Source organism: Stegostoma tigrinum, chromosome 13 (assembly GCF_030684315.1).
Source record: "Stegostoma tigrinum isolate sSteTig4 chromosome 13, sSteTig4.hap1, whole genome shotgun sequence".
NCBI classification, from domain to species: domain Eukaryota; kingdom Metazoa; phylum Chordata; class Chondrichthyes; order Orectolobiformes; family Stegostomatidae; genus Stegostoma; species Stegostoma tigrinum.
In genome coordinates, this window is record NC_081366.1 from 34,000,165 (window position 1) to 34,018,067 (window position 17,903).

A 17,903-nucleotide genomic window follows, 5' to 3' on the forward strand; every position below is an offset into this window, starting at 1 on the left:
TTAGATTTCTGGAAGGCAGTTGTTAAGGTGCCACTTCAGAAAATAAGAGCTCATGGTGTAAGTGGTAACGTATTGGCATGGATAGAAGATTGGCTTGCTAACAGCAGAGAGTAATAATAAGTGGGTCTTTCTCAAGCTGGTGGGTTGTCATGATTAATGTGCCACAGGGATTGGTGCTGGGGCCTCAATTGTGCACAGTTTATGTAAATGATTTGGGTAAAGGCACCAAAGATATGGTAGCTAAATTTGCTGATGACACAAAGACCGGTCAGAAAGTGAGTTGTGAAGAGGACATAACCCACCTATATCCCTTTATGGGCTGCTTAAGTGGTGGACAGAGATTGAGCAAATGGAGTACAATGTGCGGTGTGAAATTGCCCATTTTAACTGAAAGATTTGGGTAAAAAACTTACTGTCTAAATGACGAGTGATTGCAGAGCTGTGAGATACAGAGACCTGGGTGTTGTAGTGTGTGAATCTGAGAAAATTATCATGCAGATCCAGCAAGCAATTAGAAAAACTCATAGAATGCCATGGTTTATTACACTTGGATTTTATTCCTGTTGTAGGGAGTTTTGCTTCAGTTATAAAGGTCATTGATGAAACTACATCCGGAGTATTGTGCACATTGCTGGTCACTGTACTTAAGGAAGAATGTTAGTGCATTAGAAGCAATTCACAAAAAAATTACTGGACTAATATTTAGAATGAGCAGATTGCTTTTTGCAGAAATGCTAGACAGGATAGGCTGTTACCTCTGGAGATAGAGTAATCACAGGTGCCTTAATTAAAACATAAGGTCTTAAGGGAACTTGATCGGGCAGATGTTGAAAGGGTGTTTCTTCTGTCGGAGAATGTAGAATTAGAGACCTTAAAAGGCAGTGAATGCAGAAACTTAAAAATGTTTTTAAGGCAGAGGTAAGTGGATTCTTGATTATCAAGGGAATGAAAGATTTATTAGGGATATACAGGAATGTAGAGTTGAGACTAAAATCAGATTTGCAAAGATCTTATTTCATGATGGGGCAGAATCAAAGGGCCGATTAGCTTGCTCCCTAGCATGTTCGAATTTAGTTCCTAAACTTGAGCGGATTACATATTTCTGATGGAACTTTAGGATTTATATCAAAGAATGTGTGACATGGACCATACCTTCCAGTTATCCATAGCAAATTCTTAACATGGACAGCCCCTGTCTGGCAGTTGATAATTTGAACTGCAAAATTTTATGAACCATTTTATCTATTACAACGTGGTTCTTTTCACACATCCCCATTGCTAAGAGGACTTTCTGCTGCCATATTTGTAACATTGTTTGTATTTGTACATGCATCCTCAAATTTTAGTTACTAATTTTTTTCTGGTTTTGTATCCATGCGTGGCCTGATTCTATAAAATGAAAATTCACAAATTTTCCAAATAGGTTGTTTTTGCATCCAGTTTCATCTACACTTTTTCTACTTAATGACAATAGTATTTTACCATTTACTACATCTGTGTTAATAAAATGATGAATTCCAGTCACTTTGCAAGGAATGGCTGGTCTTTGAAAAGATTTAATATGTCATCATCTCCAATTCTTTACGTGATGGAAATCTCAAACTCCTTTTACTTTGTTCTGATCTTAATCACTCTGAGTCTAGATAGCATTTCAGTCAATCTATTTCACACAGTAAATGTGTATCCACTATATAATGTTGCACAATTGTAAGATTTGACCACTGATTCTGAAACTTCTTGTCACCAATACAATGCCCTTTGCTTAAACCATATCACTATTATTTTCTTCTGAATCCTCTATTTCATGGTTCACTTTTATTATACCGTTTGGGACAGTTCATGGCATAGTGGCATGCTAAATCACATCTGAAAACCTCAGTTAACTACACCCTGGATATTTGAGGTTCATTCTTTTATTGTAAGTCCCAATTCTCTTTGCTTCTCAAAGTGGTCAAAAATACTAACTTCTTTTAATAAGATTCTTTTTTCATTCTGTCATCTGCAACCTGTATTAGACAGTCTCATTAGCTGGTTAACACTCATTTTTTCTTGTATGGCCAGTTGTGCTATTTGCACCACAAGTGCTGCTGTAAAGAAATGCTTTCCAAGGAAATATTTTAGTACATCCAACATTTGTTCTAGTGTTTTTCTGGAGATTTATGTCCTCTCAAACCAAGAAGTCTACCTAAATTCAATATTTTTGCATAGTAGGATTATTTAAATACTAGCACAGTTTGGGGAATTTCCAGATTAAATTTGACCATTTTTGTATGCAGTCTACTGAATCCTATTGTGTACCTTCCTTTGGAACTGTCTTTGCTCATTCTAAATCTGCTAATATCAGACCATATTTCATAATCGGTTAGTACATCACATTTTTGATACATTTTATCCATGGAAGTTAATAATTTGGCCAAACTTCCTTACGTGTTTAAATCATTAGCCTTCAATTCTGAAAAATGCCTTGCTACTTTTCCTGTTTTTGCATGTTAGCAGAATTACCAAGGCCAATATTTTGTTTCCTTCTCCGTAGAATAATAAAAAGACCAGATGGTTATTCTATTCTTCTCTTCGGAAGGTTCACTTTCAGAAAACCAGGGTTAGATAATCGTACCATGATATTTTGCAGTTTAATCCAGCTGTTTCTTGAAGTTCTGTCTCAATCATTTTTTTTGCTGGGAATTTTATGCTAATTGTCAATCTTTGACTTAAATAAAGCTGACTGCCCTTCACTGCCAGTGTTAATCACCTAAAGGTTAATTTTTCTGTCAATTAAAGTTCTGGGTTTTTATTTAAGTTTTTATCCATCTCTCGCACAACAAAAATCCCCAACACTTGTTTACTTGTTCCCCACGAACCTGATATCTCTGCCTATTCCTTAATGAACAGCCATCACCTAGTTCCGTTTGTTAACAGAAATCCTGCTAAATCCCAGGACACCTTAGGCCAGTTTTGGTGGTGACAACGTCTGAAACATTGTATATGATGACACTACCCAAATAGCTAAAAAAAAGGCTGAAAATTCTAGAAAGTCGTCTGAAGTTTGATTTGAGGATCACACAGCAAAACATGTTTATGAAAACTCATTGTGCGACTGATGTGACAATTGAGATTACCAATTACAGATTAATTTCAGTTTTCCCCTTGAAAGGGATCACAAACGGTGATAACAATATTTCAATCCAGACGAGGCTAGCTGTTGCCCACTTCACAACTCCCCAGCTGTAAGAAGAATTTACACTTAGTGTTAGATTTTGAATGCATTTGATCAAGGCACCTGATGTGGGCAGTTGACCAATTTATAGCAATCTTCAGATAATTTGAGTCACCTTAAGCAGCAGTTTAGGTACAATACATTATTTAATTGGATAAAGGAAGGAAATGCATAACTTGACACTGATGAGTACACTTCATCAATCCTGAAGCTGTTCAGTAGAATGGTGAAGCAGAGGTGTTGGACCCCAATAGATTTTATTATGTGCAAACCTGACCGCTCCCCCGCCCAAAAAAAACAAGTTAGCTTAGACCTTAACTTTTACATTTATTTAAAATCAAGTGTATGGCATTATGTTCCAGATGTAATTTGATTGAACTGCCAGGAAGCTTGAAGTAAAATGCACAGTATCCTTACAACACAAACGAAAAGAACAACTGGCATAACTTTGTATGTTGAAATACTTAACAAAATAAGATATGATTTAACCACTAATCATTAACTGTTCCAATATAGGCAGCATTCCATATAAACACCTTTGGCAGTGCAGTGTATCAAAACAGTTTTGTTCTCACGTTCTGTCTTTTCACTCTTGCAGCAGAGAGAGTGTTCTAGCTGTTAGTTTCAACAGTTAGGTTGCGGAAACCTTCTCACTAACTGAAAGCAAAACTATAAGCATTCCTGGGCCTGAGTGTGCAGACCCCACCCACTCATGATTCTTTTGCCCCATTTTAAAATAACACTCGGGGAGGGGGGGGGACTCCAAAGCTGTTTATCAACTGCCTGTCTGAAGGAGATGTTCCAGCACCACTGTGGCAACACCCCTTTGCCACAGAAACAGCATAGAACACATCTCTCTTAAAGGCACAGTACCATCACATTTTGGAGTTGTGGACCTGATATTTTGCAGTCTTTGGTGATAGCCTGGAATGGTAACAGTCTTTGTTCTTCCCTCAGGCTGATGTAAAGAACTTCCTGGCCTCCTCCAAGAGACCAGGAGTTCCCAGGTGTGTCTCTCTTTTTTTGTGTGTGTGTCTGTCTGTCTCTCTCTCTCTCTCTCTCGCTCTTTGCCTGTCTATTTCTGTCTCTTTCTGTCCTCCACCAAAATGACCATTATCACCTTCCCTACCTTCATTTGAGGGCAAGTTTATCATTCTTTTTTAAGATCAGAGATGTTTTAGTTTCCGCACAATACATTGATAAGGGAGTACATATGGTGCCAGATAAATCATTGACACTGGTTCAATGGGGCATCATGACATCAGTTATTCTTGTGACTTTTACTTTTCCTTTTCCTTTTAGTTTGGAAATTTGGAAAACTAGTGAATGATGCAACAGCAGCTAAGTGAAATATCATACTACCAAGTAAGGACTAGGAAAATTTGGTTTTATGAGGGTCCCAATTTCCAACAAATACAACTTAGAAAATACCTATTGTAAAGCATTATCCCTTACTTATGTGAGATTGTCAATAAAGTTGGTGTGAAGAAGACACAGCTTTTGAATTGTGACCGTGGTGAATGGTTCTTGGTAGAGCAAACAATTAATCCGTTTTCAGGAAAATTGAAATCCAGCAATTCATGAACTTTTAGCAGAAGTAAAACAGAAGTTGGCGAAGTTTGACCAGTGGAAACAGTAGAATGAATATCTACCATTTTTAACAATAAAATATGTAAAATTAGGAAAGAACAAGCCGAGTCAGAGGAATTGGATGGGTGAACATCATCAAAAACTGGGCAAAGTGAGAATGACAGCAGCGCGCAGTGTTTAAGATCTGAGAGCTGTCTGTGGCCGCTTGCCAACCATAGATGGTACAGAGTTTAAATGAGAGTATTTTATTCACTTTAGAAGGAGCTAATGATTAGCTCACGAGAAATTATCCTGACAGCCTGGATAACGTCTGGTAGGGTTTCCTTCTTGCTAAGTGCTTCTGCCCAAGGGGAGTATCCATGTGTGTCTGATTGCAAAATCAGATTCACCTGAAATTTATTAATGAATAAACAGATACTTGTCCTCTGGAAAAGGTGTGTTTGAATTCAAACGGCCTTCAGCTATCTCCACTTTCTAAACATTTAATTTGAGGTGGTTTAAATAACGAAAATGAAGGAGTATACCTCCCATAAGCATTAAATTCATTGACATTTTTCATTTTATTATGATTGAAGGGAACGGATGCAGCAGTCCTCGATGTACAACTTATGTAAAGGAATGAGCAACGTTGCATTGGATTTCAGAAACCTTAAGGTTGCTTATGAAGAATATCTATGCATGAAGGCATTATTACTTCTTGGTACAAGTAGGTATTTGCTGGTGAACAAGTGGCCTGGGCACATCATTGTATTCTGTTAATTTGGCCATGTTAGTTTTAGTGCAATGCCTATTAACTGTTGTGGTAATGTAGCATAGTGTCTTTGAGAGCCAATGTACTATGCCAACGACTAATTATGTATGACTTCTCAGTAGATCATTTGCCAATTTCAAACACCATGTTGTCGTAAAACAGCAAAGAGAAGCTGGGCATTTGCCCATGTGCTGGGGTAAAATGTTAGAAAGTTCTGCATGACACCCCTCTCAAAACATGTTTGATTAAGCACTAAATTATGGCAAGATCAATCATATTTGAATACAAGTACAAAATGGTAGATTTTGAAAATTTGTCCTGACTGATTAAATGCAGTAAATCCCTGTATCAAATAAAAGGGAAAAAAAAACTGAATACAATTTTATGTGAGTAGACAGACCTGTTTATGTAGACATGAAAACCCTTGGCTTAGTAATAACAATTTAGCCTGTTAATCAGCAAGATTTAAGCCCTGTGTCAGGACTTGAACACATAATATAGGCTAATGTCTCCGCATAATACTGGCGAAAGTACCTGTTGCATCAGAGGTGTCACATTTGGATGTGGCATCAAATCTACACCACACTTCCCCTTTTAGATATTCCAGAAGTACCAGATCACTATGTATCCCTTGACTGTCATCCCAGTAAACAGACTGGCATTAATTTAGCATTAGTTTATCTTATTCTGATTGTGGGCTCAAATTTTAAGCTGCTTTTCGAAGAAATTTTTTTGAAAATGAAACATTGCTATCTACTGACAATACTGCATGAACACAAGTTCATTTTTCACAAGATGCTTCTCCTTCTAGAAAGATTCTCAAAAAATTCTTTTTTTGTTTGATTTTGTGAAACCTTTGGAGGAATCAAAATATAAACAGAAAAAAGAAAGTTTTGCCTTTTGTTGTTACAAATTAATATCCATTTGCCACTCTGTTACAGTTCCAGTGGATGGTTTGAAGAGCCAGGCAATGTTTGATGAAATTCGAACCTCTTATATTAAGGAGCTAGGGAAAGCCATAGTGAAGAAAGAGGGAAGCTCGAGTCAAAACTGGCAACGATTTTATCAGCTGACCAAACTTCTGGATTCAATGCATGATGTGAGTAACTCCTGCAATAAATAAATCAATGATGTTAGCAGGTATGCTACTTGAGATAATGGGAACTGCAGATGCTGGAGAATTCCAAGATAATAAATGTGCTCTGATGAAGGGTCTAGGCCCGAAACGTCAGCTTTTGTGCTCCTGAGATGCTGCTTGGCCTGCTGTGTTCATCCAGCCTCACATTTTATTATCTAGGTATGCTACTTGAATCTGGTTAAGGTCATTACAGAAATATCCAATGTTTTTAAATTTAAAAAAAATCTTGTTCTGAATAAAGAATAGTGCTTTTCACAACCGTTATCTTTTGCCATCACACTGGAACAGAAAGCCAGTTCTCCTGACGTCATTATTGTGCTCTTGCTGAATACTCGCTTCTCATTTTACTCGCTGTCCCTCTTGTTGCATTATTTGCTGTCCATTCTCAATCATTGGCTGACTTTGCATGCAGTCGCAACCCTCACTGCCTGCTTTCTGGTTCCTGCCCTGCTCCCTTGCTGACTGGAAGCTGTAGGCAAGGGAGCAGCCTGGTGAGTAGGAGGAAGGGAGCAAGTGTTTTGGTGTTCAATATTCTGTGAAAACTGCAATCCTTAATGACAGTGTTAGGTTCTTGGAATGATCTCACAATTATACTCTGCACATTGGAGAAATAGTTGGAAAAAGAACACAATTTATTGGTGCAGTCATATTGAAATGTCTTTACATTTTTCATTATTTCAGACAGCTGTATTCTTTGATATAGGAAGCTACCTGCAGCACTGCAGGCAATGATCTCGCATGTGGTGAGTGTATCCCCTGCAGTCACTTTGGCGGTGAATGCAGTGCTCCCACAAACAACAATGTGACCATCAAATTAATTGTCGCTTTGTGATTGCTTGGGGGATAAATATTGGCCAAGATTGTGGGGTAACTCTTCTGAATTTCCTTATTAGTGCCACAACATCTTTTACATCCATCCAAACAGGAGCCTTCGATTAAAGTCTCACCCAAAAAACAGCGTCTCTGACAGTGCAGTGCCCTGATTTGTAGAGCTGCATTGGGTTTTGAATCTGGAACCTTGTAACGCAGAGGCAAGAATACTGCTGACTGAGTTAAAAGCTGGAGAAAAGGGCTGTTGTTGTTGTTTGCTGTACAAGTGAGGTCCATTACAATCAAGTACCAAATAAGCAGGAGGATATGAGAACCTGTGGGTTCAGGTTGACTTTATGGCTGAAGCAGATTTAAGAAACAAAATCTGATTAGCTTTCTTCATAGATAATGGGAACTGCAGATGCTGGAGAATTCCAAGATAATAAAATGTGAGGCTGGATGAACACAGCAGGCCAAGCAGCATCTCAGGAGCACAAAAGCTGACGTTTCGGGCCTAGACCCTTCAACACCTGATGAAGGGTCTAGGCCCGAAACGTCAGCTTTTGTGCTCCTGAGATGCTGCTTGGCCTGCTGTGTTCATCCAGCCTCACATTTTATTAGCTTTCTTCATGTTTTTTTTAGCTGTGGCTGGGATCTTGCCATGTAGATGAGGCATATTCTTCCACTCCGTTCTATGATAATAGCTGTCATTTGACTACAGCTTTTAAGTAACTTTCTCATTTTGGTAAGTCTGTCATGAAGGTGTGAAACAGTGGAATTACATCAAACCATATCATGTAATTCAACATTAGCTGTTGTTAGCTAGTTGCAGAGCAGGGCCCAGTGTAGCCAATCCAGGGAAAGAAGGCTTAATCTGAAAACTAGACCAATTCTGTGGCCTATCATATATACTACAGGAAACAGATTATGCAGTCCTTGGGCAGAATCTAATGTATGCTTTGCCCTTAAATGTTTTTTATTTCCTACTGCATTACTGAAGCTCCTGGGAAGGAAAATATATTCATTCAGGCAATAGAGACTACGTACCTCCCAGCATCAGAAAATAGTCTGAGCAAAGTTAGGTTGGTGTGAGCCTTTCTTTAGCTTTTCAAATCCAACATAGACATTTTGAACACACGAACATAGGTGAAAAGAGCTGGAAGCCATTCAGCTCCTCAGGTCTGCTCCACTATTCAGTAAGATCATACCTGATCTGATTTCAGCCTCAAAACTGTATTCACGCTTACCTCTGATAACCCTTCAATCCTTGCTTAAAAAGAATCTATTCAAGGTCTCTACTTCTACCAATTTTTCAGCAAGAGTCTTCCTAGACTTACAGCCTCTGAGAAAATATTTCATCCATTGTGTTTTAAATAGCTGACCCCCAACTGTGGCACATTCCAGAAAACAGACTAGCAGTGTATCCCTTATACATATAATAGGGAAGAGATTATGCTGACAATAAACAGAATTTACTGTGTTGAATGCCCTTAATAACAGTTTTGGTTCTTATCACATTCATTGAGGGTGCTTGGAAAGAAAATATATTCATTTTTCTCTATATCTTGTCACAGAAATATTTACTAAATTGAGGGGAATGACCTGTTAATCTTATCTCAAACTAGACTTCTCCCCTTTGAGTAGTGCAGTGAGATCTTTTTGCTCTCTAGCTCTGCTTATTGACCAAAATGGCAAAAACTAACTATTATTAAGCTTGACCTCTTTTTATGGCTGTTTCTATCAATTACTCAAGTAAAATATAAATTCATTCCTTTAACTTTTTTTGGAGTTCATGTTTACTGTTACCTGAGGATGAGAACAATTGAAATGTGGTGCCCTCCACTCCATCTAGGAAGTTAGCCATCAGAGATAAGTTTGCCTATTCACCTACTAGGCAGCAATGGATAACCAGCAAGGTTGCCTCCAGAATCCTTTTCTCAGTTCCGATATCTTTCTAGTTTTCAATGTTCAGTAATAAGTCGAATTGCTAACCATATCTCACATTTTGCAGATATTTAATTCCTACAGCAACAGATTTGACTCTGCAAATAGGTTGTTTTACTGATATACTTGCTGTTTTCTCTTATAGTTGGTTGAAGGATTGTTGCAGTTCTGTTTTTACACTTTTGCGGAATCAAAGACTCTGAGAGTGGAGTTCCCTGAAATGTTGGTGGAAATCATTAGCAATCAGTTACCAAAAGTCATGGCAGGTATGGCCAAACAGCTCCGGTTTCACCACAAGTGACTGCCTTATATTGGAAAAAAATGCCTTAAAAAGTATCCTCCATAGCTTTTCTTTTCGCAAAGTGATCGGGAATTTGGAAATGTTTGTCCTGCAAACGCTTGCCATTCTGTCATATGCACTACATATGGTTTACAGAGAGGATCGGGCCTGGGCTGAGGCGAAAAGGAGATGAAGTTTTACAGCCTAAGGACTGTACATTGAAAAACATAGGTGGCAGAAAATCTGCATGTATTTTGTTTGTAAATTTCATTTTTGTGTTCTGTGATACAGATTTGATTTTATGCATGCATTCTAATGAGATGTTTACAGTGTATATCAGAAAAGGGAAAATTGTGCCTTTTTTAAGCTTTTTAAGTCTAATGTAGCCAATTTGGACAGTTTATTGTTAATGCAGGAGAACTGCTAACTTAGTTTTTTTTCTGTATCAGTATGTATTTTTATATTAAGTGGAATTTGAGCCTGATAAAGTTTTTCTTTATAGCCATCATTGAATTCTGTTGTACAAATGAGCCTGCTTGTTGCTCTCATGTAAATATGCAGAAACTGGTCATTTTGAAAAAGACTGATCAACTACAGATGAACAAACCAGTATTTGAATTTCTCAAAAAAAAACTGGTGTGTGATCCGAGAGGACAAATTTTGAATGTCAGGAGAGTGTGGAAAAGTATATGCAGCCCTCTACAAGCCCATGGACTGGGTTAGATTGATTAAGCAACATAACGGTGACCACATTTAAAGATGCTACAAATTTCTGCCAATTATTTGCCCTTGGCATCCATGCCACATTTTATTATTTACTTTGGTTGGTTCTGATGCTTGTTGGTTCATCATTGCTGTTAGATTTGTACCCGTGCTCCATAATGGAGCTAGCACAGTTTCTGTAATAAGCACCTGGACCTTATTTAGGAAAATCCCCTCTCGGCTTCGATGGGGTTGATGCATTCCTTAATGTAAGCATATTGTAAATTTTTGACTGACAGAAGCTTATTGTAGCATAGGCTTAATTCTGGTGATAAAAGTTTATATTTTTTAACTGGTAATCTAATTACAATCTACCTTTGTATTCAAATACATTTCTAGTTGATTTGTCGGTCATTATCTATGCTTCCCGCTGGTATGCAGTTTATAATATATTGGACATTATCAGCATGGAGTGGAGAGAGAATTGGAGTTTTGTTCATGTTCACAGCTGTAGAGTTGAGGTGGTAATTCAAGATATTCTGATTTATTACTACAGTTAAATATGTAGAGTTAAGATAGATCTGCTGAAAACAAGAAGGGCTGCTTTCAGAAAGATTTCAGGAAATGAAAAAGCAGAAACAACTTAAATTTATTTCAATTCCGTATTTGCCAACCATTTACCTACAGCCTGGGCTGTGAAATTTACTCCAATCTTCATGGATGGTGTCATACAATTGAGGTGTAACTCAAATGGAATAAGTTAAACATCACTTTCTGCTTTCCTTCAAATTTTGGCACTCCACTCTGAACTACAGATTTGGTCAAGAATTAGTAGTATAGATGACAGAGGTGGGACGTTAGAAATATATCTGTCTTTAAATCCTTCTAAGAGAGCAAAGTCTTGCACCATTTTTGTCATTGTCACATCTATCACATTTTGTTGCAATAACTGGTTACATATAAACTCACAAAAACCTTTGTTGGTTTGCTTTGGGTCTTATCAGCTAATAACATGTTTGTCAAGCAACAAGAAGAAGCCCTCGATTTCAAGGTATTTGTTTGATGTAGTATAACAATAATAATCAGTTTGTAAAATTAATTGCAAAAGTGTTGGGGAGGGTGCATTTCAGTTGCTTAGTTTCATTAAAAAAAACCTGTATTGATTTTTAGCCACATAGATTAATTAGGTTAAATAATTGCTTCTGCTGTGTAACATAATGTGTCCAGGATTTTAAATGCAGTGGCACTTTGCGGTAGTGACTCAGTAGTAGAGTAAGCATACATCTTTCTCCTGATACTTATTCAGTGTATTTACTTTGAGGACAATGAATTAAATCGCCTGCCCAAATGGACTAATTGCCAGAAACTAGGTAAAACAAAATGCATTGTTTTTAACTGCATATTATTGCAATGGTCAGATCTCAATCATAGGTTTGTTGCATCCTGAATTTGTTTAATTTTAGTTCATTCAATTGGAGTACAGACATTCTGCTAATTGTCAGCACAAACTAAGGGATAACATGAACATTAGTATAGTTAACCTGCTTTGATAGGGGATAAATGAAAAGGAATTATCTTTATAGAGGTGCGTTCTACAGTTTTTTTTTGTAATTTGATTCAAAGTCAATGCAGAACAATAGTTGCCAAGCCCTTAGTTTGGCAACTGTTACTTATGTTGTGCTGACCAGTAGCAGACCAGTAGCATCATATGAACATGAACTGTGAAATGTTCATTTAATCTCACTAAGTATCGCTGCAGTTTTTGTTCCAAAATACCTAATGTATATTGCTATTTAAAGTCAGCATATCTCAGTAAATTGCCAGATGCTGATACTCCATTTTTTGAATAAGGTATTGTTTTTCCTTGGAGCATATACTGTCTGGCTTATTTTGCAATGTGCTTTTACAATGAGAGCTTGCAATTTGCATCAAGTAATGTTGGAAAAAAGCTTGCTCAATTGTTAAAACAGACTTTGCAGCCTAACTAATTTATTTGAGTTTCACACTTCTTTTGCGTATACATGCTTATTTTCCTTTCACTGTTATATCCAGAAAAAAACAATTAATGTGGGATTATAGATAACTGAAAATTTTGGAGAGCTGAAACAACCTTGAATCCCCTGCACATATATGGGCCCCTTCATATACACTTGGTTGAGTCTACTCAGAATATTCGCCTCAAATTGGAAGATTTGTGTTTGGGTGGGTGTGTATGTGTATAAGTATAGCATTTCTTATCTATCTGATACTTAATTCAATTGAATTATGAGAATCATGGCCATAGACTGTATTCACAAAATTTAAAATTTCAGGTTAGTGCTACTTTTTAGTAGTTGCTTGATCAGTCTTATCTAAAGCATGAGATTTATCACAGGCACAAGTCTGACTTGGTACCTGCCACTGAGCTAAAGGCAAGCTCTAAAAGAAAAATTAATAGTCTAATAATTTAAAACATGACAATTAATAAGCAATCAGATCAGAGCACTGATGCGTGGATGTCAAAATCATAAGCGCTTACTCAGATTTTAAACTGCTTTTTATTGATGTATCGTGTTGCTTTAAGTTCCAACGTGTGTAAAGGGAAGATCTGTTTGTATCTGTACAAAATTTAATATTTCAGGGATAATTTCATTATTCCTCTAAAAAATGAAGGAGAATTATCTGGAGTGATTGCACAGTAGAAGTTTATGGTTTAGAACTGCTATAATCTTTTACTGTTTAATTGATGATTAATTTGTTTGACTTGGAAATCCTTTGCCCTTCCCAAACACCAGAACTTTTCAATGAATTTCAGTCTCACAGCATAACACAATTATGGCTTTTGAGACGTGTAGGCATGTGTCATGGGAATCCACGTCTTGGCATTGGCATTGTAACTTTTTCTAAAAAAAAGTTATTAAACATGTAAGTTGGACTGATTTTTTTTTTGAGATTGAGGTGTTTTCCCCCCAAATTTGTTCTCTTTTATAACTCCTGATTTATAGTCAGTGGTGTTATTAGTGAAGGCCTGCAGAGACTTTCGTCATGCTTTAGAAGGAACAGGCTTAATGTTGTGGAAGTTCCATGCTTCGCTATAGCCAATTGTCTTTACTGTTTCTTCACCTGTCATAAAGCATTACTCATAAATAGAAATGAGTCTAGGTAATTAAATCAGTGCAGCTTGCAATAGCAATAGAAGTGTTTCTAAGTTCATGAAGATTAAGTGTTCTTGGAATTCCTTGCCACAGAGCTGTGGAGGCAGAGTGATGCTTGATCGGTCCGGGTTACGGGGAAAGGCCAGAAAAGTGGACAGGAGGAATGTCAGATTAGCCATGATCCTGTTGAATGGCAAAGCAGGCTTGAGGGGCCAAACAGCCTAATCCCGTTCCTACTACTTATGGTTTTGTTACAAACAGGCTGATATCTCTTTTTCTTTAACATCTCTTATATTTTTGTTGGCAGTTTGCCAAAGGTGCTAGCAGTGGGTTCAATAATAATGCCAAAAAAAGTTTTTATTTTTAATGTCTGCTTCTAATTATTTTCCCATAAAGGAAAATGCTGCTAAGCAATGGCTGCAGTTTTACTTCTGTATGAGTCATGTGACATAAAGTAGTGATGAAATTTGCTCAGTTAGTATTTTTACTTGTGTAACGAGACATGGGGCCTGGTTTTAAATTCGAATGTCCATTGAATCAAAGTGACTTACTATTCTTTTTTTTAACATATTCAATATAATTTCAACTCCAATACCATTACAGGATACAGAATTTTAAGAAAAAAAATTCCAGTTGTTGCTTTATCAGTAATTGAACGGAGCTTTTTTCCAAATAATGCTTTTTAAAGAAGTTTATAAAATGGGCTGGTCCCACTATGGGATGGAGAATACATGTACTTAGCTGTTTTCTGGGTTTAGCGTAGAAATTACTATGTCTGCAGCTTGTAGGTAGTGACTTTCTTTGGCCCATCTGTCAGTCAGCAACATCAAAAACAAATTCTATTATATTGTTCAGCTGTTACAGACAAATGTCTTTGCAAATATTATTTCATGCATGTGTACTGTTGCCAGTCTTTGTATTTAAACACAGTGTATATACGTGACCTGGAGGGCTCTTATGATGCAGTGGGAGCGTCCCAACCTCAGACAGGAAGCCTGGGTTCAAGTCCACAAACTCAATCTTTGAACAGTTTGATCAGTAAATATCTATATAGCTGGTCACAACATCTGTTCTACAAAGCTGTAGCTGATCTTTTGTGTAGGTTATGTAGGTGGCCTGTTGCATGTGGGTTTTTTGTTCCCTTTGAGAGAAAAATCATTCATTTTTGCTGACTTGGCTTTTCTTTAACAAGAGGATATTCTAAAATAACTGAGAATAGGTGTCATTTTTTAATATAATAAAACAGCATCAATTCCAATACAGATTCGAATCTGTCTCAATCTCTCACAGGAACGGAAGCACACGTTTCAGTAGACAGGGTGCCTTAGAAAAGTGTCCATAACTTGGGTAATTTGTTTTGTGAAGTACATTCATGAAGTATTTCCACCCAAATTAACCAGTGAGCTGATCTTAAGTGATATTTTAGATCTTTGCCCGATTTTTATTTACAGGCTGTGGTAAATCACAACTTCTGGTAGAAACCACAAAAGATGAATTAAAGATGGAAGAAAAAGGCATCAGACATTAAAGTCAGTTGCATTGCACAAAACTTTTTGGTGAAATCACAAATCAGTCTTCTGACTGCTTTTGATTAAGAATTAACAGGAGCGTTATGGAAAAATTTGAAGGAAGGAACAATGTGATGTTGGATAAACAAAACCTGCTTTGTCATTTGCTTTACACCAGACTAGTTAAAACCTGGTTACTTGTGTTTCATTGTATGTTGAGATCCATTGTCACAATGCACAATACCTATAAATTAAAGATATAAGGAAGTAAATGTAATATAGGACATACCCTGACAAGCGTCCTACAAAATATTTTCCAAAGACACTTATCAGGTCGCATTTCCCCCTTAACAGGGCATTCGTAAAACTCAAGGATTTATTCTGGCAGGGTGATCCAAAACAACGAAGTCCAAACATATGAATTCATACACATCGTGTGTAAGCACCACAAAATATGCTTGAAATGTAGAGATAGAAAAATTATCAAACCTAAAAGAAAATACTTATTTCATGAATTTAATGCAGCCTATTAATGTGAATTTATAAAAGGGTTGTGCTTTTAACAAAATCTAGATAATTAAATGGCTATATATATTTTATACATGTATTTTTTAAAACATCCACCTTATTACATCCCCTCTGAAATAGATCAAATTCATTAGAATGTGATATTAAAATAAGTTCTTCAAAAGTGACCATTTTGATAACCTAATTTGTAATTTTGAAAATAGTTTTAATTAATATTTTCCTAAATTTATTCTATAAATATAAAAATGAGGATACTGACACTTTAATCATTACTTTAAAGGTGTGCCTTTTTCAAAAGGGCAGAAAAACTTGCATCCACTGTATGTAGAGATATACATTAAATATTTTTCAGAATTTTATTAATTTTGAATGTGTAATTTTGTAGACATTCACTGAGATAATGTGTAAAGGTCAGACAATCAAATATGCCCCATTACCTCTAAAATTTGCTCATGTATGTTGTACACAATGAATTATTACTGACATGTTTGTTTTAAACATGATAGAAGAAATGCTGAAATGGTAGTAATCATCAGAATAGCTTTTCTTTTAAAAAATATAAAATCAATATTTGAATAAATATTTTGGAAAACTTGCTTCACCCCATAATCTCAACTTCTCAGTAGTACATTGTAAAACGGTCCACCAATAAGTGAAAATCAACATACAGTTTTTCTCAAAAGACCTTTTTAGTTTCCAGAGCTACTTAGTAAAACCTGAAGTCAATTGCTTATGTATTTTTTTCCCATAGTCCTGCTTCCCTCCTTTATTCTGCTTAGAGCTGGTTGATCTTTGTGGTACTTCTGAAAATTTGTCTCATTACTCATGTTGTTACAGATGTAATTTGCATTATTGTTCAAGTGTTTAAGTCCAGTAATTGTGAATAGCTTTCCAAACTGCAGATAACGGACAGAAATTGGATAATAAATTTGCTTTTCCATTAACTGTCTCTAGTTGTTACTTGAACAAAATAACTTCTTTCCACTTCTGCTAATAATGGCAAAAACCTTAAGATCAGAATTGTACACTGGAACACTGTGCAATGCACTCACATCTGCGCAATGCAAAAGCATGTGCAGATTTTGTAGTGGAGGATGACCAGTATGATGATGATAAATTACTTTCCAATCCCTGTCATTTGTCATTTCCCTCATTTTCCCATACTCCTTCCCTGTCTCTACTTCTGTCAAAGTAACTTTGAACTTACTTGGAGTATAACAAAAACTGTCCTAGCACTAGAAAAGCATTGAGTGTACATTCTTTCCAGTGTTTAGAGATACCAATGAAGAAGTATTTGCAATGAAAATCAAAATAAAGTTGAAAATGAGAGGCTGGTAATAACTCATGATAAGAAACCTTGTTTTCACTTTCTCGTTCACTGTTTCTGCCTGCAACATTGAATCAAGATTCTGGAGCAGGTTGTCAGAAAGAGATAGATTGACTATAGTGATTGAATAGGGAAAGGTAGAAAAAAAACACTAAAGCCAATATACTTGAATATGTGCAACAAATCAGGTAAGCTAACAAAACTTAACAGGTTTGACGTAATAATTGTTATCGAAGATAGGTAAATGAAACAGGAGATTGAATAAACTTGACAAACGAAGATGGAGTAGGCCCGGTTGAGGGATGGGATCTTGTAAAACCTCCACAGTTGAAGCAGATTGGATAGGCCTAAGAAATAAAGAGCAGTGGATACAAATATTGTTATGTGTTCTTGAGAGGCTCGTTAAGAGTGGTTGTAATGTGTAGCAGAATATAAACCAGGCAATTAGAGCTGTGTGCAACAAGGTTGAGAAAATAATTATGAAGGGCTTAAATTATAACCTGAACAAACCAAATTTAAAGTAATGGAGTGGACAAAAATAAGTCCGAGATGTATAGAGGAAAGGCGAGTGGATAAGTATGCAATGGTGTCAATAGGAACAGGTTATATCAAATACTGTATTGAGAAAGGACTGCTAGTGGCAAAGGAGCTTCTAGGAAGGAGTGACTATAAAATGCAATTAACCCCTGAATTTAAAAATTGTGGCTGTGAGGGGCAAGTAGAATTCACTTACAGTGGAATGGGCAAAGTACAGATATGATTGTACCAAAGTATTGGTTAGTGTTTAAATACATAATTTGTAACAATTGTACATTTAAGGTACAACGGCCTGCAAAATGGAAATGTTTAATTATTGTGGTATCCCAAACACCAACTGTAAAGTCAATGACAAGTTTACTGTAGCCATTTCTGGGTCCTGATGGGATTACGTTTCAATAGGCAACCTGCTGGCTAGCTTTGGTCCACTAGGGCAATTT

General features: G+C 36.6%; 1 protein-coding gene across 4 annotated transcripts in view; it reads left to right on the forward strand.

Moving 5' to 3' along the window:
* Positions 1-16,513, forward strand: part of LOC125458076 (progesterone receptor-like) — a 95,523-nt gene extending 79,010 nt beyond the window's left edge. For all 4 annotated transcript variants that reach the window (XM_048542946.2, XM_048542950.2, XM_048542948.2 and 1 more), the window contains exons 7-9: positions 5,380-5,510; positions 6,497-6,654; positions 9,593-16,513. In XM_048542946.2, coding sequence (XP_048398903.1) covers positions 5,380-5,510; positions 6,497-6,654; positions 9,593-9,748 — 445 coding nt within the window. In that variant the 3' untranslated portion in view covers positions 9,749-16,513. The remainder of the gene's footprint in view (positions 1-5,379; positions 5,511-6,496; positions 6,655-9,592) is intronic.
* The last annotated feature ends 1,390 nt before the right edge of the window (positions 16,514-17,903 follow it).